Source organism: Micrasema longulum, unplaced genomic scaffold (assembly GCF_059751315.1).
Source record: "Micrasema longulum isolate JH-2025_06_02 unplaced genomic scaffold, ASM5975131v1 h1tg000335l, whole genome shotgun sequence".
Lineage (NCBI taxonomy): Eukaryota > Metazoa > Arthropoda > Insecta > Trichoptera > Brachycentridae > Micrasema > Micrasema longulum.
Genome location: NW_028277539.1, coordinates 447,715 through 472,130, shown reverse-complemented (window position 1 = coordinate 472,130; position 24,416 = coordinate 447,715). Strand labels below are relative to the sequence as shown.

Sequence of the window (24,416 nt, the reverse complement as noted above, 5' to 3'; positions counted from 1 at the left end):
GAAAAGATTCAAATGAAAAATACCTAATATTTATTTAGTTGCAAGCTCTGTTATAATATTTTATTTTTATTTTTATAGTTTATCAGATAATAAATGTTTCCTGAAGGTTGCATTGTCCTAGCGGAATGAATGTTGGTACTAGGACAAAATATGTATTTGTGTTCACTAATAAACTTAGAACCCATTTTTATCAAAACTAGAATATTGTGGTTGTTTTTTTCACCACCAAGACAATTAAATGATTAAATTATATAAACACCTATGTATACATCGATACAAACAAACTTAGAGAAATAGGGAATAAAAATGACAGTTTTTTTTTACCAATAACAGTACAAATTCAATGGTTCCTAAGAAAAGTATATTAAATGTAAATTTGTTGCTTTCGCCTATAAAATTATAATTTCTGGGATCTTGTGATAAACTAATACTAGAATACCCATATAAAACTAATTTGAATAGTACAAAAATTATATATCATCAGTCAGTTTGAGACTTACAAGTTTTAGAAGTTATTCTAAAACTTGTAAGTCTCAAACTTACTTTTGTCCAGCGGAGAATAAAACACATATCACTTCTATTTACTGTACTTCATAGTCCTAACGCTCTTATATACCTCCGTGAAAATTTTCAATTCATAATTCCTCTTTCTTCTCTAACTCGTATAGTTTCCATGCAGCTCGACTGTGGAATCATCTCCCATCCACTATCAAAGATGTTACTACAGTATCTCTGTTTAAACGTACAAAGAAACATGTCCTTTCGCTTCCTTAATCTCTTCTCCTTTCCTCTTTATGCCTTATTCCCAAGTAATTTATTTTATTTATTTATTTATTGATTTACACTCCCAATGGGCTTTTACATATTTTAGAAATTACATTTAAGTGCAGCAGTGAAACATAAGTATGTAAATTTGGTTAAAACAAAAGTAATAGTATTGATTTAAGGTCATTTGTATACAAATACAGTTATTTCTATTTTGTATATCTTTAGCTTTTTTATTTTCTATTGAATATGTTTTGCAACTTAAATTATAACAATAAAAACTTTTATTTTAATGGTTGGAATAAATTGCCATTTAGCAATAAGCCCGCCAGTGTACAATTAACATTATGTAAAAAAAAAGTGAGTAAATCAAAAAATTAAATAAAAACGGTTTTTACATCAATAGCGAATTGTAGCTATTTTTTTTTCCATTATACATGTTTTAAAAATAATACAACACTGTACGAATATTTTTTCGGCCTCGTGGTGTAATGGTCAGCAGGAGGTCTCGGGTTCGATTCCCGACATGGTTGACATAAAATATTTATTTAAAAGGGTGTTTTCACACAAGAATATTTCATAGTCGCCAGACTGGTACCTGAAGCGTAAGACTGATCATCTTACCTTCATGTAACAAAAATGATCAAGATACGCTGCGATTGGTGTACCAATGCAGTTCCCTACGCACCACTAGGTGAGGAAAGGGAATGATGATGATGTACGAATATACAACTTTTATACACACAGATTATTTGAAGTTCCTAATAGAAAATGTCAAAGTAATATTTTAGACCATTTGTGGTACTTACGAATTTTACAAGTTAAGGTGAAATTATAAAATATATAAATTATTATTGTATTTTACCACGTTTTGTAATTTTTAATTTATTTGTATGGCCTACTCTGGCAGCCATTTTTTTACCTGTGCGGGTCTATATGTGTTGTTAAAACGCACAAAGAAATCAATAAAATGTACAATTTTGCCATTTTGAAACACTGTTTATTAAAAAATATGACATTTGAAAAAATGGAAGTACAGATGAATTTTGTTAATTGAATCAGCATTTGATTCGTAAGACTTCATGATAAATAATTGTACGAGTAGGCTGAAGAAAAAAAAAATACACAGCTTGCAGAATGCGAACGAATAGACCTTCGGAATAGCACCAGGTTGCATGTGGAAGTAACATTCCTCCTCTATATGCAGGCGCAGGTTTGAAAGAATTGCGTTCATCCAGTGCATTTTGAGAAGTGGAAGTATGGAGACGAATTTTTAACTGCTGAAAAAGTGACTTCTACTGAGATTCATCGTCGTTTATAGGCAGTTTATAGTGACGATGCTGTTGATAGGTCTACTGTAAATTGATAGGTAGGAAAATTTCGTGGTTGCAAGCCTGGAAAAGCCGAAATCGTTAATGAAACACGCAGTGGACGTCTGATCACTGCCACAGACAATAAACATTGCGTAAATTCTAATGAAATTTGCTCAGTACATACAAACTCTAAAACACCTCCGACATCGAGTTTGTCGTGTTAGGGGCAGCCTGGCGTCAAATCTTTTCAACAAGACAACACTAGTCCACACACCTCGCGCGCAACTGAAGGGGCTCTACGATACCTGAAGACTGAAACGATCCACACCCTCTTTACTCCCCCGATCTTGCGCCTTGCGATTTTTTTTTTCCTCTACTCAATAGAAACCTCAAGGGTTAATCATTACACCTCAGATGATGAGGTGAAGGCAGCTATCAAGTTCTGGATTCGAGAAAAGTCGGAAGAATTTTTCAGTGACAGAATGAAAAAACTTGTCAGACGTTGGGGGAAATGTTAGGTTTGAAATGACAGTGACTATGTTGAAAAATAAATATATGGCTTTGAAGGTTAAGAATGGTACTTTAATATAGTTTTTCCATGATCTTGCTATTTGTTTTTGTTCAAGTATGTGTGCATTACATTTCAGACTACCCTCGTAAACCAATTCTTTTGTTTGAATAATAAAATGTCTGTCGAACCGCATTTTATCATTTAAGTCTCTATAATATTGTTTATATTATTAACTTTTTTAATTTATCTGAATTGTAAAAGGAAATGCATTATGTATCACTTTGAAATAAAAAAATAACCTTGATAATATATTAAAGTATTTATGATAACTTTTGTTAATATTAGCTATCCTTATTGCTGATAGAATAATATTTAAGGGCTAAATAAACTACTGTTTGATTATATTAAAGAATCTAAAATTCATTGCTTTATAATTCTATACTGAACTTAAATCTCTTTATAATGTAGGATCTATTTACTTGCAAATAAAGTATGTTTTTAATTAAATAGGGTATTTTCACAAATAAAAAAAAATATATATCAAATATTTAGATTGAATTTTTACAATTCTAACTTTATAACTATCATGATTTTTCATAATTTTTGGGTTTAAAAATAATCACATACAAAACAGAGTGGTGTCACGTCGCTCTGATATCACACGTCAAGCATGTCGAGTGCGCTTTTAACAAACATTGCGTACCATGTATGGCACGTTAACATAATACGTTTGTCCCATAGGGCTCGAAATGTCTCTATTTCAGGTTATTCAAAAAATGCAAATTTTAAACTGTTACAGAAAAGATGTCCGACGTTGCATGGAAAATACAATTATAACATTACCTTTATTTTTATATTGAAAAAAAAAAGTGAAAATACCCTATTATGCTGGTTATCTTTAAGCAAATTAAACATGTTTCTTAATCAAATAATCCTTTTTAAAAAGGATATAAAGAAAAATATAGGCATTTAAAGAATTTCTCGAAAAAGTCTGCCATCTCTTACAAAATTTCTACAAACCTTGATAATAAAACAAAGGGTGTTATTCTGAATCTTCTCTACCCCCTAAAGAGTGGTTAATTTGGGGATTTAAATTTTTTGCATGCACCTAAACATTACTTCATGAAATGGCCACACTGATGATTAAACTTCAAATGATGTATAAAACTGTTTAAAAACTGAAATAATACAGTTGGGTCAATTTAACCTAATTAAGTGTTTTGGGTAATGCTTAAGGTCGCAATAATGGTCTAAATGAAAATTTTTGTAATTAGTTTCACGTGTTCGTATTTGTTTGACGTTTAATCATCAGTGTGGCCATAAATGAAGCAAAGTCTAGGTGCATGCAAAAAATAAGAATCTCCAAATTAACCACTCTCTAGGGGATAAAGAAGATTCAGAATACCACCACAGGAAGGTTAAATTCAATGTTTGTCTACTACAGAGATTTGGACATGCACCGGGTTGTGGACCTGTGATAATGTCGACGTTGGGTGGACCTAATATGACACGTGAAGAAGATCGACATAAAAATCCGCTTTACACAAAAAAAACCTTACAAACAAATTTCTTCATAAACACAGAAAATAATATTAAAATGCCTGTATAAAAAATCAAATTTGGAGTAAAGTTTATTGTACCGATTAATTCTTATTTATGGCAATTTTTTTAAATTTTGTACATGTTTTTCTATGAACTTAAGGTATTCCTTACAATATTCTAAAATATGTCTTTCAAAACTATCGCTGTTTTAATTATAAATCATCTATAAGTACTATGTTTAATAAAATTTTGATAGAATTGTTCTAATTTAATATTGCGATGAGATAAGTTATTTCCTATATTAATAATTCTCAAGTTTTTATACTTCAATACAAAATATTACGCAGAAATTTTAAATACTATAAGAGAGTGTTATTTGTTCAAGGAGAAAATAAAATTTTATAAAAATCACATTTCTTATTTCGGTCAATATATGAATAACAATGATTACATCTCAACACATCTTGCAGCTACAGAGCACATAAGCGGTTGGGATTCTAGTTCCTCGCTTACAATTAAAATAATTTTGGTTAATTTAATAAGTAACAATAAAAAACAAGATTATAAAATGTTTTGTATGGATGGTTGTAGTTAAAGGATCCTATTTACATTAAACTTGTTATTTAGAAAATAATTTTGATAGGCGCTACATTACCACACGTTCTGCAGGTGTAGAGCACATGGACGGTTGGAATTCTAGGCCCTATTTACAGTTAAAATGTTCATTTACGGCTATGTCTTGCAGCTACAAAACGCATAAATGGTTGGTATTTTAGCCCTATTCAAACATAAAATTACAAAATATTTTGGTTAAGGATTTAATTCAGATTATAAGTATTCATTACGTTCGCCTTATGGTCTGCATGTTTGCCTACCATCTAAAAGGTCTCGGGTTTGATTCCTGACATGGCTGACATGAAATGTTTATTTAAAAAGGCACCTGAAGCTTTAGTCTGATCATTTCACCTTCATGTAACAAAAATGATCAAGATACGCCGTGATTGGGTGTACTGATGCAGTGACTTATGAATTACTAGGTGGGGAAAGGATAATGAATGAATTTATCATTAATTTATAGTAATAATTATTTGTGGTTAACAAAAACCAGAAACATTATTTTTTTACATTCTTTAGCTTCTCTTAGAACAATTTACACTCCGTCCCTTAGTTTTTAAATTTCCGCGAAAACCAACAATATAACCTATAAACACACAATATAATACTATCATTAAAACACGCTACTAATATCAGTTCCATTTGATATTTTACAATAAGTTTAAGATAATGAGCAATAATATTACTAATTCTAACACATACTGAAATGAAAATATTGTTTATTTTAAAATATTTTTTGATCAATTACAATTTGTTTTAGTACTGATTGGACTTGTAATGTACAATTTATTTAAGTGATCACTTTGCACACTCTGAGAAATTCATCATTCTGTGTGTCATTAAACATCTATACTTGCTTAATTTTCATATGAAGCAAATACTTTTGAAGTGGCGCCATTAGTGTTTGAAAATGGAATAAATTAATTTAAGATTTTCATATTCTGGGTGTTTATTTATTGATAAATGAATTAAAAAAAACACGCACCATGTTTATCTTTTACGCATTTTAAATCTCAATATACATACTATAAATTTCGATTTAAAAAATATTGATTGGCTGATTACAAATCGTGATTATATAAATATGCAGGTGTGAGTTCTTGTCGAGTCTGTGTTATTTTTTAGGTCTTCTTGTAATTACGGACCAATTCGGTTAGTCTGCTCTAGAAAAGATCGGAGTCCGAGACTATGGGTCTCGAGAGTCAAATTTTGTGTGGAAAACCACGCTTACAGTCGATGAAATAAAATTAAAGTACTTTTAAAATTACATTTTATTGCAAAATAATAAAGTTTTTTAAATAAAATAAAACATTTGTAAAATATAACAGTATAGAAAATGTAATGCGTCGCCTGAATTGCTTTTCTCCCATTTCATATTTTTGAAAACTAGAATTATAATTCTTATTTTAAAACTACGTGATTTATAAATGTGATTTAAGGTTTACAATCTTAACGTTGTAACTACATACATAATACATTTTTGTTTAATAAAAAAGTCATTGGCAAGTTAAATTCTAAACTTAGTTATATTTTGAGAAGCCAGTCTCTAATTACTATTTTCATGAAATGTGAAAAACATTACCATAAAAATATTTACTAATGATAGTCAAATAATAAAAAGACACAGTTCAAAATTTTCCTATGAGAAAAACAATCTTAAAATTTAACATTTAGACTTATTTATTATATGCACTAAATTTAAATTTTAGAAAAATATTGACGTTGAAAGAACACAGAACGATTTTTTTTATTTTCCAGAATTCTGTGATTGTTAAACTAAAATTTAAACATTTGAAAAAAAATATTTGGATCTGGGGGGCGATTACAATAAAAAGATATATAAAGTTGGATTCTCCAAAGCGATTATGTAGATAAAGTATCAAGCCAGTATCTTCCAGTTTTCACAGTCGAAGATTAAGTTTCTCAATTATCTGTGCACTGGAAATGACTAAAATCATATTCAAGTAAGCACTTAGTTGTGATTTATTTTAATTTAAAAATTGTTTAAAGGTAGCTACTTTCATCACAGAAGCCCATTTAAAATACGAAAGAGAAATGAGTCAATTCTAATTTGCCATTGAGGGCGGAGTAATGTTTGAGAGTTAAGACAGCACCACCAACACATGTGTCAGTTCATTTGACATTTAAGGTGACATTATGCGCATGTGCCGTAAGATGTAATGGCAATTCTTTGGAAGAAATTTTGTCACTAAAAATAAATACACTATTTAATTTTATTTCATCAATAGCCGTGTCTTCCTGAAAACAATGCGTATACACATTTCGGTAGAGCCGGATTCATAATGCCTCTGTAGATAGAAATAGCAGAGGAGTTAAGTATACTATCTCGTTATGTACCGATGTAGATAGCGTTCGTAATCGCCCCCCTGGAGGGGTTTAAAAATAATATTTATAGCTACAAAATTCATTTTAGTAAAATTCTTCGCAGAGAAGTCAGATTCAGATATTTTAACAGGCCCACATGGATTATTAGTATGTATGGTAGTCTGGGCATTTATAGGGCTTATGATCCGTCACTATCTGTTGAGAAATCTATTTAGATAAAATCCTGATAGTCAAAACCCAGTATGTGTTTACATAGATTCAGATATATTCAAAATATTTATCAAAAAATTTTTCACGATTGTCGATTACGGACATAATTATTTTTACACAACATTGATAATAGATCTGTAGGCCTGTCTGTTAAATATTTATGTACATTTTATCATATCAATAAAGATTTGAGGAAGATTTTTATATTTTTAAGTTGCATTAATATTGAAAAATAATTATTCTTAAGTTCTGTGGAAAACATGTAACTGTTTATGCGCGCGCTATGGCAGTTCTAATGGTTGCTTAAAAATACAGTATAATTTGTACTTTTTAATGATTTATAAAAAAATACGTATTCTACTGTCAGAATTACAATTAAATACAAAAATGACATGGATTTACAACACAGAGCTGTTTAAAAGGGGGATTAAAAAAAAAAACTGTCAAAACAGTAGTCAAGGCGAAAACGAGAACTGTGGTCATAGGCAAGTTTGAGATACTTCAGTCAAAAAGGGTAGAAACCAGTAAAATTCGGATATAATTGATTTTAACGCTGGCAACACCAAATTATAAGCGGCTTGTTTTGCGATTGGTTATAACAAGATCACATTATTTTTCACTGTTGCTGATTTTAAAGTGTCGCCGTAAGGGAAAAGACATAGGAGCACCAGCGCCCCTAAATTATTTTCTACCCTGTTTTGACATTTATAACCCTTTTGTATTGTTTTTGTCAGCAGATAATTGTAGTTTTTTTTATGATTCTTGTTTCTTGGGGGTAGGTTTGGCTGTACTCCTGGCAACACGTTCGTGTATCAAAACATTGTGTCCTAGCCGGTCTTCAAGCAGGATCTATGATCAAGCAATTAGTTAGAAGTGTACAATTAAAGATACAATAAACTTATTTAATTTCAACAGTCATCATCAAAATACTAATTATTTATTAAATTCACAAGTTAACCGCATACAGGGACTTGTAAATCAGTACAGCAATGATTTTTAAATGTTTTATACATCGTTAATAATCAAGTCCCGTATTCTAAAAATAATTGAATGGGGAGACTTGATGGTCGCGTTTCTGTAACAAATTGGTAACAAATTTACTAGTTGTGAGATATTGCACTTATAAAGTTAAAAGCTCGTCTCAACAACAACAACAAACTATCACGCCGTTTCTTCATAGGGGTAGGCAGAGAGGATAGAACGCCATATCACTCTGTCTCTGCATACAGACCTCGCTTCCTCTACATTTATACATTTTCTCATGCACACATCTCTTCATAAAATAAATAATGTAATGGGTTGAGGACTTACGTCTGCGTGGTATATTGTGTGTACGGGGTTATAGTATGCCAGGATGTTTCCTATCTGCGGTACCAACTTGTCGAAGGTGATCAGATGCGAGGGAAGTTTGGACTTCTTGTTGTTCTCCCCGACCTGTTGGTTCAGGTACTCTCGCTGGAACCAGGTCTGCGGGTCTCGATAGAACTGCTCAGCCTCATCCCGATATTCCGCCTTCCCGTCCAGGTTGGGCTCGCAGCTCAGGAAGCGGATGGGGATGTTGACGTGCAGGTGGCTGGAAGAAAACAAACAAAACTAAGGTTCATCGTCATCATACCCCCTATCCGCATCCGATGGTGCATATAAGACCAAACGCAGTGTATCTCGATTACACTTCACAAGAAGGTAAGGTGGTCAGTCTTATGGTTCCAGTGACAGTTCAAGAACAGATACTTGTATATATACCATAAAAACAAATATTTGTCATTTATGACTATGTAATTAAAAATGCATTAAAACTTAAATATGTAGGTAAATCACAAATACAATGAAACCTCAAAATTAAGTCCCTGCAATTTGCGTTTTCCCGTGATTTACATGTATATTTTATAGTCCCATTGAATTTTGAATTTTTTAGTACATCAAAAGGCACGCATCTTTATTTGCCATTTTTGTATGGCTTGCCCTCGGAGCACGGAAATAGAGAGCGCGTAATGATTATGGCACTTAAAGGGTTAAAAAAATAAATACGAAAGGTAGAAATATAAATCTTTTATCTGTACCTGTAAAGCGGTGTAGAGTGACAGGGCATCAGGAAGAGAAGAGATGTGTTGGAAGGATGCTTGTTGGCAATTTCTCTCAGCAAGGGCATGGCATCCAACACTCCACGCTGATGGATCAAACTCACGTAGCCAATAGGAATAATGTTACCCAACAGAATGATCGCAAACACCAGGTACACGTATAATCTGAAATGAAAAAAATAATAATTAAGAAGGAAAAATCAGTGCTTCAGATTTACTTGGCAAGTTTCTATGAAGCTCTAGGTATATAACTATAATAGGCACACCATATAAAATACTTGAGACTAATTATTGATAAATTCTTTAGATAGACAACATATCGTCACCTTAATTTTGAATACAACGCAGTCACAAAATGATAACTTTACAGGAGACAATAAAAAAACTTCATAAATCAGTTACATATTTTGTACGAAATTTTAGCGGTTTTTTTTCACCAAATATTTTGTTTTTAAGGTATACATGAAGAGCGTTTTATACAAACAAATATTAACTACTGTACTACTGTTTACTTACTGACTTACGCTGTATTTCAAGAAATATACATCTTCTTTGAAAAGCGCATTATACATAAAATGTGTTTTACCTCTTTTCTGTTAACAATTTCTTCATTCAAATGACAGAGATAGATGCTATTTTGTATGCTGAACAATATTCAATCATAATCTCAAATGCATAAAAAAAATTACTTACGTTGTATTCATTTCAAGCGACGATATAGAATTATGTTGTATTCAAATTAAAGTGAAATTTTTTTTTATTCATAAATTTCATAAAAAGTACAAGTTTTTGTAAAATTCTAAACACAACTACTTTTACACATCTAGTAAATGTTATCACTGTAGCTCTCCAAAAAAAGAGACTAACTCTTGTGCTTGGAGAGTGACTTACACTGTTTAAGTTGTTTATTTATAAGAGTTTATATCATTTTAAATACGAGTACATGAAAAGAAAAATATAAACATAGGATATATAAAGAAAAAACATAAAACAATAAGACATTCATACTAATTAAAATTTAATGTCGTTTTTACACGAGTTCAAAAAATTTCTTTAGATTAACTTTAAATTTATTTATTGATATATTATTTTTAATAGTTTTTAGTTCATTAGAAAGATAATTATAATTTTTCACACCTTTGAAGACAAAGCTATTTTGACCATGACTTGTATGGAATTTTAATATGATGTTGGTATCTGAGTGACTTATTCATTTAAAATTCTTTTCTTTTTTATATATTTGTATAATAGAATTTATTTTATAAAGAGTGTACTAACTTTGTATACTTTGTGGAAATCTGTTATTAGTTCTGAGTTTATACATTATATCTGTTTGTTTACTATAAATATGTATGTAGAACTATTGATTTCCCAAATAAAATAAAATAAATATACAATACGCAACAATAAAAATTAGAAAATTTTCTCGTATTTTTGAGTTGATTACTAACATCTCATACTTATAGTCCTTAAAATATAGCTTGATTAGAATGACAGCTGTAAAACTAATTTCATTAGTGATGGGAAATTACTGATCACTGATTAAATCGATTTTATGAGTTATTTCATGCAATCATGAAACCCAGTTTCCGAAAATTGATATAAAAAACGAAAAAACAAGCCTATTATAGTGTGTTTAACATAATTGCTCACCAAAAAATGAGACATTTATACTTTTTTCATGAACAACATCAAACGAATAATTTTTTTATTGAATCAATTTACATTGATCAATTTGTCCCATCTCAAACATTTTCGCAAAATGATGTAACCTTGTAAGAATGTCGTTAATAATAAGGTTTATTTTAGTTTTAAAGTTAATTTTATATATTTATGTTGATTTATGTTTCAAGCATTGTAATAAAAAAAATATTTAACACGCCAGATACAAATGATTTTTCGTGTGTCAATATAAATAACTCCTTTGACGTTACTACAAAGTTATGTAGTTACTTTTTCTGACAACTGTCATTCTAATCATGTTACATTTTAAGGACTATAATTCAATTCAAACAATCGGGAAGTCTATTAAGACTATCAAACTAAGACAAAAAATATTTTTTATGTATCGTATTGTCATTACTATGTTTTTTTTAAGTTTTGTATTTACTCCGCCCGTGCCGTCACGAGTTTTCGTCGGTGAGTTGTAGTGGTGTTTAAAAGTAGAGCCACCTAGCCTCAAAATACACTAAAAGTTGAAAAAGATGGCTATCCGTAAACCTGGAAATCTATCACAACATACAACAACACTGTAATTGATTGGTTGATTTACAAAAACTTGTGATGTAGTTCTTAATTTTTTTTTTTTAATTTACCATACAATTGCTCTAATTTTTACTGCATGTAAAAAAAACATTTTTAAATCCAATTTCCGCAGCAACTAAATTTCTCATTATATTATGATTTGTTATGTAAATCAGTTACAACTTATGGCATAATAGGATGGGGAGGCATTAACAAATTAATACTGAAACCTCCCGAGTCTGCTCAAAAATCAATCATAAAAATCATTTAAAAAAAGCCCTTCTGGTACCCCAGGGTCTAGTTATTTGAAGAGTTAGGGGTTGTAGATATAAGGGAATTGTATGTTTATAGAATAATAATGTATGCAAAGGTAAATTATTCTGTTGAATTCCAAAAGAAATACTCATACGCTTATTAAATTATATCATGTGATAGTAAGCTTACCCTTTAGCTTTTCTGCTCCACCGAGACAAGGTGTCCTGAGTAACGAAGGTGGCGATAGGTACCAGCGACAAGATGAAACGGAACTCTTTGTGAGGAAGAAAACTAAAAAAAATGTATAATAAAAAGTAGTAAGAAAATTGTGCATTAAATTTCTTTGACTTTCACAGCATTTCGGATGCTGATGATGTTTTTCTTTGGATTCAAGAAATATCTGGCATAACAGAAAACAATTATGTAATACATATTACTGTTAAAATAAAATTTCAGGTAGCACCTTCAAAACATCATGAAAAAAAATATTTTGACTTAAATAATACATAATTTTATTAAAATTTTAAAATGCATAAATTTTGTCATAATGTGAAATAATAAATAAATAAACAAATCCCCTGCTGAGAAAAATAGTGACTAAATGCCAAAAAGTAAATTTCTTAGATTTTCACGGCTGTTCAGTTACACAATGAGTTTTTCTGGGTTGTTACGCCGTGAGTCGTTTTCGATCGCACTACAGAGTCTATCGTCAGAGTTGTATGTGATGTTAAAATGTGATCCAAAACGTCAGAAAGGAGAGCAAACGACACGGCATAGCAACCCAAAAAAGCTCACTGTGCCTCCAAATGAAAGCGTGATGTTAGTAATACACGATAAAGAAGGCCATTCAGTAATCTCAACCAGTTTTCAACAATTTAGGATTTGTTCAGTTGTTTTTGACATATGTAACCTTGTTATAAAAATATTTTTAGTTTTATTAGTAATAATTACCTGTAAACTGAAACTGTGAAGAAAATAACGAAGAGTAGCAGGAGCTGTCTCTTGAATACTTTTCTGTCTCTTATAGCTTCCACCGCAGAGCACAACAATGGGATGAGATTAATCCCCATCACAGTAGGAAAGCCGATAGCAAAATACCAATACCTGCAAATATTAATTTACTAACATTATACATAAGGAAAAGACTCTCAGGTGGACATTCAGGAGGCAGAAGAAAGGTCGGTAAACCGAGGCTGCGACGGAAAGATGACGTAAAAAAATATGCATTCTAACTACTGGAAGGTTGCAGCAGATGGCAGAAGTTGGAGGCAAAAGTTAATGGAAGCCAAGGCTCGATATTTATTTGACAATTGTAGTCTGAATTACTTTACGGACTGTTTAACCCGTCACGTAATGCAGACTGTAAACATAAGTTAGAAATTAATTAATAGAAAGCAGATAGCTGCTAAACTGCCGATATGTACAGAAAATAGATCCATATTATCCGCAGAAGCCGTATTCATCAATCGAATATCCCTATTAATAGGTGAATTCTGACTTGCATTTGTACGGCTTCCGAGTGTGTAAAACAGTGCATGAAATCTCGCTCTAGTATAATTATTGGGAACATACAAACTGATCTCTTTCAGTATATTTGGATTATATACATATACTTCCAGAAATCAGCTTATAGAAATGTTTCGAGATTCGAGGGTTTTGTAATCCAGCATCCCTGCTAGAAATAATGATGGATACAAAAATGGAAAACAATTATTTCCTTTAAGATATGAATATCGCAAAAATCGCTTTTGAACCTTTTCTATTTCAAGGATGTGGTTTGATTCAGATATGTGCTGTAGTGCCATTGAAGGAGAAGAAGATACGTAAGAATGACAAACATTCATTTACATCACGTGATATTGGGGAGTATGGCTTTATCCCACTGCATTCCTCTTAGGCATGCTGGGGACCAACAGTTTGCAACTTAGAAGGGATGTGTTCATACTGATTTATTTTTTCAGGCTGATAAGAGGTTATATTGAGAACTTGGCCATTTTGGAGTCACAGATTTAATATTCCTGATAAATACCTCCATCAACGTCAGCACAGACTGTTTTACGTCAAGGCTTCCAGAACCAACCTGCCTTTGTCAGGCAGCTCAACATGATCATTTTGGAAATCGACATCTTTCACATGTTTAAGAGGCAAATACTCTTGCTATTGGAGAGTATTATGCGTTCATGATACCTAGCCATTGCTCAAATCTGCTTAACCTGATATGTTGTTCCAATTTAACACCTTAAATATGTTACTTTATTTGTAATATTATTTTGGTCCAATAAAAAAATCATTTTAATAAATACAAAACATAAATAACAATCAAATTACGTAGAATTCATTCAACGACACTCATCATACATAAGAATTAAAGATCCAGCCATAGAAATAGATATGGCATCTCACAATGAAATTCATAACTCATATAATATGTATCTTATTATTGCCGGGCATAAGAACGGGCATATTGCCGTAAGGCAATTTCTTCCTACCTACTTATTTATTTATTCTTATCTTTGTATAAATAAATAAAAATAAAATCTTACCATGGTTGACTCCCATAAAAGCTTCCGATTTCATTGATGGCATTTATCTTCAAGAACTCCCATGGAGTAAAGATCAGCTCCCCGTGGAAGTAAGAATCCAGGAGTGTGGACAGTCCCAAAATAGAAATACTGAAAATGTATCAGTTTACAATGGATTTAGAAGCATTTTATTTACCAAAATTGTTAATAAAAATAAATAACGGAATTGAAGCAATTTTTAGGGAAAGGAATATGGAAATATAGGCCATTAAGGGTTTATGACCTGTCCTTGGGGGCTGATTTAAGTGTCTACACATGGTACCATTTGCTGATTTGACAGAGTCTAAAGTAACAACAGCCAATGGTAGGATATAACCCTTTAAATCCCAGACAGAAAAGGATCTTCATCTTTGTTTACATATTTATCAATTTTTATTTTACAACTTCTATTTTAAAAGCTGTGGGTACAAGTAGATCGATGACACACAACCACCCCAAGTTATTTCACCGGAAATCTAAGGTGCTGATCGAAGAAAGCAACTTAGAATTTTCTGTTTAACACAATACATAATGAAACATTTACAAATTAATTACATGTACAAATGTATACTTAGCGTAAATATGACATAATATCACAAATATTAAACTCAAGAAATAAATAAACACATAATTGATTAAAGTGTATCTATAATAAACTGAAGATATTGTGGGTTCTTAAAACTAGACGTCAAAAATGTAGTGGTGATCAAAATTTTTGGCTACATAAATCATCATGTTACTTCAACAAGAACCAATATAATTCAATTAAACCATAATAATATTGTGAAATCTCTTTAATAAGAGTACAAAGAAGCCTCTAAATATAAAATTTGCTAAAAAATAACTTCATTATTTTAAAAACACCAAATCCGCCAAAATTTGAAATGACTACTTATAATAGCATTGAGCTAACGATATGTACACAAAATGTCACCTATTACTGTTTCTCTAACAAGTTCTGTGTGCATCATTGAATTACAAAAATAAAGAAATATTACCCAATGGGGATGTAGTAGAGGGCGATCAGACGCTTCTTGTTCACAGCTGACACAATATTGTATACGCATAGGGGGAACCAAATAATGGCCGCCGTTGGGCGGATTGCGCAGGATAGAGCAGCCAAGCAAAGCCAGCCATTGTCTTCTGTAAATTTACACATAATATTGTTCATATTTAAGCCCCCAGTGAAGCGAGTATTTTAACATTTCACTACAGGGATTGCAATATCACAACCAATGCTAAAATAGAAATGCCATAGCAGTTTTGATTTTTATCTCTACATTATTTGGTCTTGTCCCTTTCTCTTTGAATACGCAATGGAGTTTTTGACTACTATCAGTAACCCTTTTATAGTTCCTGTCAGATTTACAGGTCTAGTGGATTCATCTCTTTAAAATCCGGTTGCCTTGGAATCTTTTCACAGAAAAAATATAATCCAGAACATCTCTTCCCCCGATGTTGGTGATCACTGTGGCACAAGCTTCCCTATTCTGTGCCAAAACGGTTATTTACGACTATAAGAAAATGGAAAAAAAATGTCAGCTCGTAGTGTAGTGGTCAGAGCGTTTGCCTACCATGCGAGAGGTCTTGGGTTCGATTCCTAACATGGTTGATATGAAATATTTATTTAAAAGGGTGTTTTTACACCAGAATATTATGAGTCCCTGGACTGGCACCTGAAGCGTACGACTGATCATCTTACCTTCATCTAACAAAAAAATTTATCAAGATACGCTGCAATTGGTGTACCAGTGCAGTGCCCTATGCACCATTTGATTACCCTCATAACAGTGTGATCACGGCAGATAACAAGAGGATGAAAGGCGAGTTTCAGGCACCTCCAAACCAGAGCCAACCAGCTAAGGGAAGGTAACCCTGACAGAAAAATCCACCAGAGAAGGCAACGAGAAATCTTTCTGGTCATATTTTCCCAGGAATCACTATGGCAAGTACATAATGAAGGAGAAATTAAAAAAATACAAATTCTTCAAAATAAGGCGATGAGGATAATACCCAAAAGAAATATCTATTCCAATGTAGAAAGAATGCACAAAGAAATTGGCTTGCTCACAGTAAAGCAGCAAATTAAATATAATGTAGCAATTTTTATACATAAAATAATTAAGGGAATGAATAAAATAAAAACAATAATAAAATTTAACCAACAATGTCATACATATGAAACAAGGGATAAAAAAAAAGATAAGATTACCAATGAGGAGAAAAACAGAATCTCAAAACTCACTGTATGAGTTACCTAAAGAAATAAAAGAGATTAAAATATTAAAAATTAATTTGAAAAAATATGTCATTGAGAAATTTTGATAAAAAAATTGTAATGTTATTAAAAGTTTATATTAGTTCTTAAGATGTTATGAACTAACTTAATAAAGCATAAATAAATAACAAGCAGTAACAGTTGTCCTGGCCTCGGAGTAGCGCAGGACCAAATTGCTTTCGCTGTAGTGATCTCCAACGTCGGGGAGACTTGATAAGGCACCGCAAGAAGATGCACCATTAAGTGCGGAAAGGGAATGATGATGATCAAGAAAATGATCCCCAAATTTTAATATTTAAGTAAATCGTAAAAACGCAAATACTAAATAAAAACCATACTTTTAAATTTTATTTAATGTCAATCCTGCCAGCAATCAAACCCAGAACCTAAAGCAAAGTAAGGGAATGCACCAAACAGTAAACTATGAGGTGGATTTATCTTTACTCGATTTCCTTTTTCAAAATGTTTACCCGAGTAGCCATCGAATCAAAAGCACTCCTCCAGAATTCTGATTTTATTTCACACATAGAATTGCATTCTATATTCCGCTCTGACACAAAGATAAGGGAAAGTTTTTTACACAAAATAATGTTGCCTTCATAGGCGGCTCCTGACCAAAACCACTGGGAGTGCATTTCTTTACATTTTGAACATAAGATTATTCGTACATATTTTTACTTGGCAGTGCATTGCACTTATCCGTCTCTAGTTGTGTATTTATTGCTCGAGGTCGTTAATTGTAATCGAATCATGCAAGTTTATTTACTTCGGGTTCAATCACAGACTTACTGGGACGATTGGGTTGGAAGGGGAATCTAGCCAGAGCGATGGTGATCAGGGCAGACTCTGCACTGTTGACCAGCGTCCTGGAAGCCGTGTAGAACCAGAACCACTGTGAGACGATCAGAAACAGGGCCCACTTGTGGTTGCCGCTCCACTTGTACAGGGAATAGTCCGCAGCCGCACTCAGCAGCGCTTGGAGGATACGCGGAAGAAGGATCTAGAAGGCAATTAATAATTCATTTACAAAAACATATTTTTCTATGTATCCGTACATAAGAATATTTATTTTTTAAATATATCTTCTTCTTTTCATTATCAGCTCCTAAGTGGAGCATGTGGACATCACCAAACGCCGCCAGGGGACCCTATCACCGGCATGTCAATCCCGCGTCCCTTAGTTCCGCCGAAAGCACATGAAATTTTGAGAATAAATATGAAGTGATAAAAGAATGGATGCAGCAAACTCCGGTGACAACTGTCATCAAGTGGAGGCGATAAGGTTGGCCAGATCATATAATGCAGATGCCTCCTGAGAGCTTTAACCAGGCTGCCTGCTTCATCAGGTTCTCGACGTCCGCTGCTGACTGTTTGTCGGCAGTTTATATCAGAACGACGAGACGCGAACCCGACTTGGGAGAATGCTCAGGAGCTGGCAGACAACAGATATGCTAGGCTCTTTGTGGACACCATATGCTTAAACTAGGGAGCGGATATGGAGTGACGATGATGAATTATTTAAACTTATCTAATAGTTTTTGACTCGATGCAGGTTTTTACCTAACAAGCTGAAATGTAAACCTAAACCGACCCTAGGAAATAATTATTTTGTATATTGAAATAATTTATTTTTTATTGGAATTAAAAAATACATAAAAATATCAAAAAAGAATAGTTCTGTTACCATAATTGATATACACGTGAAAACTGCCATAGACAGTCTTTTTTACTCCACAATGCGTTTTGAACTGAAATGTTGACGCGACATCGCCTTTTTGCAGAACATAATTTGAAACTATCATTCTATGAAGCATACCATCTCTATTTAATTATACCTCAGTGGTGGTAAGTTGATTTTTTCTATTTATGTATACAGTTTACTGAATAAAGATGTTTTCAATGTGGACATGTTGAATTTTTTAAAGGTGATTTACTAAGCCTTATAACCTCAAACATTGGTTTGAAAATAACTTAATAAATACCAATTTATTTACAATCAAAAAACATTTTATTATGGTGTCTGAACCTTCACAATTATTAAAAACGCAAGATTTGATATCAAAACATGATATTCAGTTGTTTTTCTATTTTCCCTCCATTTTGAATCGGTTCTGTCATAACAAAACAATTCATCTTTACGGATTGAGATTAAGTATTGAGGCAATGAAAGATCGTGTAAGATGTCGAAATCCGATGAAGTATCATAAATCTAATTGAAAATATATATTACCAGAAGTTCAGCGCAATCGATGGTCAACAAATCCAGAACTTTATAGACGCCGGCAATTATTAAAGGATGCAAATAGCTTCTTATTCCATTCGTCCATTCCCAGGTCAGGTGCCCATAGCCAAACACCAACTTATGGGCGACTTCCAAGCTCTGCCAGTACTCATCAGGCACATACCAGGTCTGAACTAAGAATACTGAAGCCAATCTCACTGCTATTAAAAAGCCAAGAACGTGGAATTGCGTCAAACTCGACACGACGCCCATCTTTACGAGCATACCAGCGTAATCCTGCAATAAAAAACATTTTAAAAGAACCGAGTGTATATTTGTAATTCAATATCGTTTACCTCGACACAGTTTAACGCTCATAACTGTAACGTAAAACTTAAACAGGTTATTATCACTTGAAAAACCTAAAGGATTATAATGAGTTTTAGCTTAAAATTATAAATGTTATTACACGCTACGAAGAAGTTATTTTCTCTTCAGATAAAAACACAACTAAAAATAATCCCCCACGACGATAGTTTTAAACGCGAAATCGTGAATTAAAAATTAAAAGAATGGACAAATTATAAAATATATAAACGTTCTATCAATAAGAGCAAATATTTGCAGAGGTTTTTATTGAATTGTGTCAATATTTGTATTTTATTTTTAAATAACTTCACAACTATAACCTAAAATTTACTTACGCGACAAATCACGACAAATTTTGGAAGCGTCTATTTTTTATTGTAGCGACAGTACCGACAACTTATAAAACTTTCTTAGTTATGTTTTACTTATTGTCTATGAAATAAAAAACAAACTGCTGTTTTTAGTATCGTATTGTTTTTCGTAGGGGAGACCGGGGCTGGTATACTGAACGGAATTGCGCGCGAAGAGATCGCTCTGTTAGCGTGTATTTAGTGCTTAAAGATGCGTTATAAATGTGTTTTCTACGCGTGTTTTTGCGTTTAGAATACCACCCCAGGGATGAAATTATCAACTTTCAATTTTGTGTTCATACCTTTCGTTTGCTTATAGTTGTTTTTTCTTATCAAAAATTTTTTTTTCTTAGTTTATATTTTTTTAATTTGATGATTAAAAAGAATACTAATTATGCAAACGACGGTAACCATCCCGGCCCCTAGGGATATTTCCCTATTTTGATAAACATAGCTCAGCTTACTATTAGTGCAACTCACCTGAGCCCAAAGTAGGCGCTCTAAACACTGCACCCACTTTGCACCACACACGAAAACAGCTCAACAAAAATAAAACAGGAATATTCTTTATATTCTTTACTTTCTTTTTCATTTTATACTTTTTTGGGAGCTTTTTTTCGGGTTAATATTCGGTTCATCATTGAGCACAGATCTTTTAGCTGATGTGGCCTACCGTTTTTTTATTTCTTCTTCCTGAATTTCAAACTTTTTTGGGTGTCTGTCATTATTGCCAATTTCCTTCATATCCTTCCCATTCCATTGTTTTTGCGGGATCCTGCTTTTGACATGGGTTCAATATTGTAGAAAGAAAACTATTGTTTTCCTTTGCTTGGCTTGCTATGAATATTTTGCTCACTTAAAAGTTTAAATGTTGAACTATGTGAAGTAATTGAAGAAGTAGATAGAACTGCTAAATCGATCTATTATATTGATATAGTGTCCAGTCTAGATGATGAAGTAGATGGAACAAATGAGTTACAAATCATATTTAGTGGGTAAGCAACATTCACACATGACGTAGATGGCATTGTAGGATTAGCTGTTAAAGCAATCAGCACGGGCAATTGAATAGTCGAGATTTATGAAAATGAAAGGGTATCAACTGTTAGAGTAGAATAATCTTAGAAGCAGAAGCATCTCGGGCGTTGCCAGTCTCTATAAGTTTTCCTTTTTTAAGATTAGGTATTCAATTCTATTGATATGGCCCTCTATTCTTTCTACCTGCATCTACAAGTTGTTATTAAAAAAAATATAAAAAATAACTTAAACCTGATACAAGAAGTTACTAGCATAATCAGGATGAAAGTAACAACTTGTTACTTTCATCCCTCATTTTTAATTTCCCGAAATCAGACAATTAAATCTCTCAAATGAGAAACCAGATTTAGAAGTAGATTATTTTTGATGTAAAACAAAAAAAAATCTTCATAAATAAACATTAAAGACAAAAATTTAAAATTACTTTTTAACCTAAAGAAATATAAAGCATTAAAAAAATATATCGCAAACTTACCTTCGTTGTATTTTACTGACACTCATACGATTTACTCACAATTGTTCAGCGCAGAGACACGGACATTACAATGGTAAAAGGAAAGTAGAATAGACGCATACTAGTAGCAGAAATGTTTGTTAAAGAAAAGCAATTATTTTTAAAACTTGTTTGTTACTTTTGTTCCCGGTCTCCCCTTGTTTTTGTTTATTTATATTTAGTCAATAAACAAACAGTAGCTAAATGTTATCATTAGAAGAATAAAACTGAATACAAAGGTATTTCAAAATAAAAATGTTGCTTTTGATGCACTATTTTTTTAAAATACGCTAAGGGTAGGCAGGAGAAATAGAACGCCACATCACTTTATCTTTATATACGTACCACGTTTATTCAACAATGGTGCATCTTGTTATAAATGTTTGTTGAATTTGGACATGCCGTATTTTTACAATTTATAAGCTTGAAAAATACTCTTAGCCGGAGAAGACGATTTAACTATCTTTGTTTTTTAATAAGTGTTATTTTTTTTTTAAGGAAACCAACAGTTCTACGTATATATTTAAAGCAAACAACACATATATTGTGTAAACTCAAAACCAATAACAGGTTTCCACAAATTGTACAAAGTTAGTAAAGAAAATATAATATGTACATGGTTTATACATATAAAAAGGATTTTTCATATTTTTTTGAAAGAATAAACATATGATTTAATTGCAAAATGAAAATAATGCAAGATTTTGATAAAACATCCACTTTCTGGATAAAAATAAATTCCAACTGTTGCATTTAATTTCATTTGTTTTTGGACGCTTTACCATAGACTCGATGTTCTTTTTTCTATTTACCATAGTCAATTTTTAAAAAATAATTCATAGACAAAGAAATAGCTTTAATTTCAATGGCGTCCGAAGCTGTCGTTTTTTGCCGTGTCTGGTCGGCGATCCGTCACCGACGATATTTTTAATTAAGTTTTTCGGGTTGTAGAGATAACGATTAAGTAAAAAAATGATCTTATTTGTTGGTTAGATGTGCAATTATAATCACCGTAGTTCGGATTGACGCGAGTGAAAGTTTTCGAAAGTGTAGCCACGATTTTTTCCTTTCGGTTCTCGACATTTTGTTTTCCCGGAAAGCCTTAATACACATCTTATTTATGGCTTTTTGCGAATGTGATTACTGTGTTAAGATTTTAATCAACCTGACGGATATTTCGATGGTTTTAAACGATTTTCAACGGACCACCTAAGATTAAAAAATCGGAATGGATAACATTAATCATTTGCAACCCCCGACTGACGAGCTGGAGCAATCCCTTATGGATTTAGAACCACTCTTGAGTGTGCCAATCAAGGAAGAAGTCCTCGAAGAAACACAAGAGAACCATGTTGCACAGAATGATGTGAGTATTGATTGAATAGTTTTATGACATATTTTAATAACATTTCAGTGTTTAATGAATTACCTTTAATTCTGTCATCTATATAACCTTCATGCCCGGTTTGATAGCTCTTGAAATGAGCTGTTTGTAAACTAATCTTGTATATTTCAATAGGTTTGTTTTATTTTGAGTCAATCTCATGTGCAGGATTGGTTTGTAATTATTTAATTGCCATTTCATACTTCCTTAATTAATTCCAATTATGTATGGATTGTCGATCTTTCATGTCATAATATATTTTCTCTGGTGCAGATTGATAGTGTAACTTTTTAACGGGTTTACGGTCTAGCTTTATTTTTGAAATAATTAAAGACAACCTGTTTGTTTATTCAAAATTAGGTGCCTTAAACAATTGAATGTCATTTTGTGGGAAAAATTTGCCCTCGAATCAGAAGCTTATGTATGTATCATAATGAATACTCTTTCTTTTACAAAATATTTGGTTTAGTATTATATATTATACATGTTTATTCTTTTTTAAAGTATGGTCTTGTTCTTCCAAAATAATTGTTTTCTCAATATAAAACAAAAATATACATCTGTTGTTTATCTCATCTCGGATCTATCTCAGTTTTCATCCTATTAATTTATGAATATAATCATTCGACTATGCATATAATATTTATCAATATTATACTTATAAAAATAAATGTATTAATATTTGGGAAAACCACCGTTTTAGTGAATTACCGCTTTAATTATATCTGGCATACTCAATTTAAAACGTTGTATCATTTGACTTATATCGCTACCGAACCAAGCTTTTTCGATTTTTTTTTATTTTGAAACAGAGTCCAGAGATTTTCGTTAGGGTTTAGGTCTGGATAAGTTTCGTGCCAAAAATAATGAGGACATTTTAAAGTTTTTTTATAATATGTGCCCATTGGCAAGATGCACCAGACAGACATACTTGTACAAAGCTTGCATAGAGCATAAAGATGTTGGGTGGGCTCAAGAGATTCTTGAAATGGCAATAAAACATTCTAGGGCACTTGTTACCGCTGATTCATAGAACCACTAATAAAATATAATGGCCGGCTCCTTGGATCTTAATACACGACTATATTGCTGTATGATGTTTTAAAGATTTCAATATGTAAACTTCATCATAACATTGTGATTGTTTGTGAACAAATTTGCGACTTTCCGTCACAGCTTCCAAATGTGATTCATCCCTAAAAACTAAATGTGAACGAGATGTTTTAAAAGTTCAATACTATGTGCAAAGAGAAAATAATTTAGTTTACCTTTTTTCATTTTTTTTTGTGTTATCTTTTGCTAATCCTCAACAATATAATATCTATGGATCTTAGCCCACTGGAGCCTATCTTTCTTTATTTTCAATGTTAATTTGGGTTTTTTATCTGGCCGAAAGCTCTTCATGTTCACTTCATAAAAACATTTTCTTATTGCGGACACTAACAAATTTATATTTACTTCTATGAGACAATATTATATATTTTTGCACGTCCACTGTGATTATCTAATGCTTAGTGGATTATGATTCAATCAACTACCGGAAGTCTTTTGTTTAACATGGCAATTTGCCTTTAGTAAAATGATCTTTTTTCAAATTTTAGTTAATTTTCCAAACAGTTCGAAGTGAAACTTTTTTATTTCTTGAAATTTCACTGAAGTTTAAGTGTCTGGTTTTTTAAAGATTTGAAATTGTTTTATTTTTGCATTCATAATGGTTTTACACCAACCAGGGCCCCGATTACAATGGGAAGTTAACAGAGTTATCTTCGACTGTCCTTAAAGAAAAATCTATATTTATGTACGAAAATGAGTATATTTTCATGAACATTTAAAGTATCTT

General features: G+C 32.0%; 2 protein-coding genes across 6 annotated transcripts in view; one reads left to right on the top strand and one right to left on the bottom strand.

The window, feature by feature from the left end:
* Positions 1-6,746: 6,746 nt before the first annotated feature.
* Positions 6,747-23,940, bottom strand: PIG-B (phosphatidylinositol glycan anchor biosynthesis class B). Of its 3 annotated transcripts, none has more exons than XM_088225211.1 (10): positions 23,845-23,940; positions 18,952-19,239; positions 17,511-17,721; positions 15,442-15,586; positions 14,426-14,554; positions 12,834-12,986; positions 12,072-12,173; positions 9,363-9,548; positions 8,614-8,875; positions 6,747-8,151 (listed from the first exon to the last, which is right to left on the bottom strand). In XM_088225211.1, the coding sequence occupies exons 2-10, from the start codon at positions 19,225-19,227 to the stop codon at positions 8,056-8,058; spliced, it is 1,560 nt and encodes a 519-aa protein (XP_088081337.1). In that variant the 5' UTR covers positions 19,228-19,239; positions 23,845-23,940; the 3' UTR covers positions 6,747-8,055. The 3 variants fall into 3 exon arrangements, with proteins under 3 accessions (XP_088081337.1, XP_088081338.1, XP_088081339.1); XM_088225212.1 differs by lacking the exon at positions 23,845-23,940 and adding an exon at positions 19,647-19,729; XM_088225213.1 differs by lacking the exon at positions 23,845-23,940 and adding an exon at positions 19,412-19,651.
* Positions 22,026-24,416, top strand: part of LOC148282357 (E3 ubiquitin-protein ligase TRIM33-like) — a 76,658-nt gene continuing 74,267 nt past the window's right edge. For 2 of the 3 annotated variants that reach the window (XM_088225209.1, XM_088225208.1), the window contains exon 1: positions 22,063-22,558. In XM_088225209.1, coding sequence (XP_088081335.1) covers positions 22,421-22,558 — 138 coding nt within the window. In that variant the 5' untranslated portion in view covers positions 22,063-22,420. Of the gene's footprint in view, positions 22,559-24,416 lie in introns of all 3 variants that reach the window. The other variant, XM_088225210.1, reaches the window with a different exon arrangement.

Bases quoted from the DNA above. Each gene is read 5' to 3' on its own strand.
- PIG-B (XM_088225211.1), bottom strand. From the start codon at position 19,227: ATGCTCGTAAAGATGGGCGTCGTGTCGAGTTTGACGCAATTCCACGTT. The intron at 17,722-18,951 runs GTAATATATATT...ATTGCCTTCTAG, and splicing joins TCGATTGCGCTGAACTTCTG to ATCCTTCTTCCGCGTATCCT. The intron at 12,987-14,425 runs GTAAGATTTTAT...TAATATTTGCAG, and splicing joins TTTTATGGGAGTCAACCATG to GTATTGGTATTTTGCTATCG.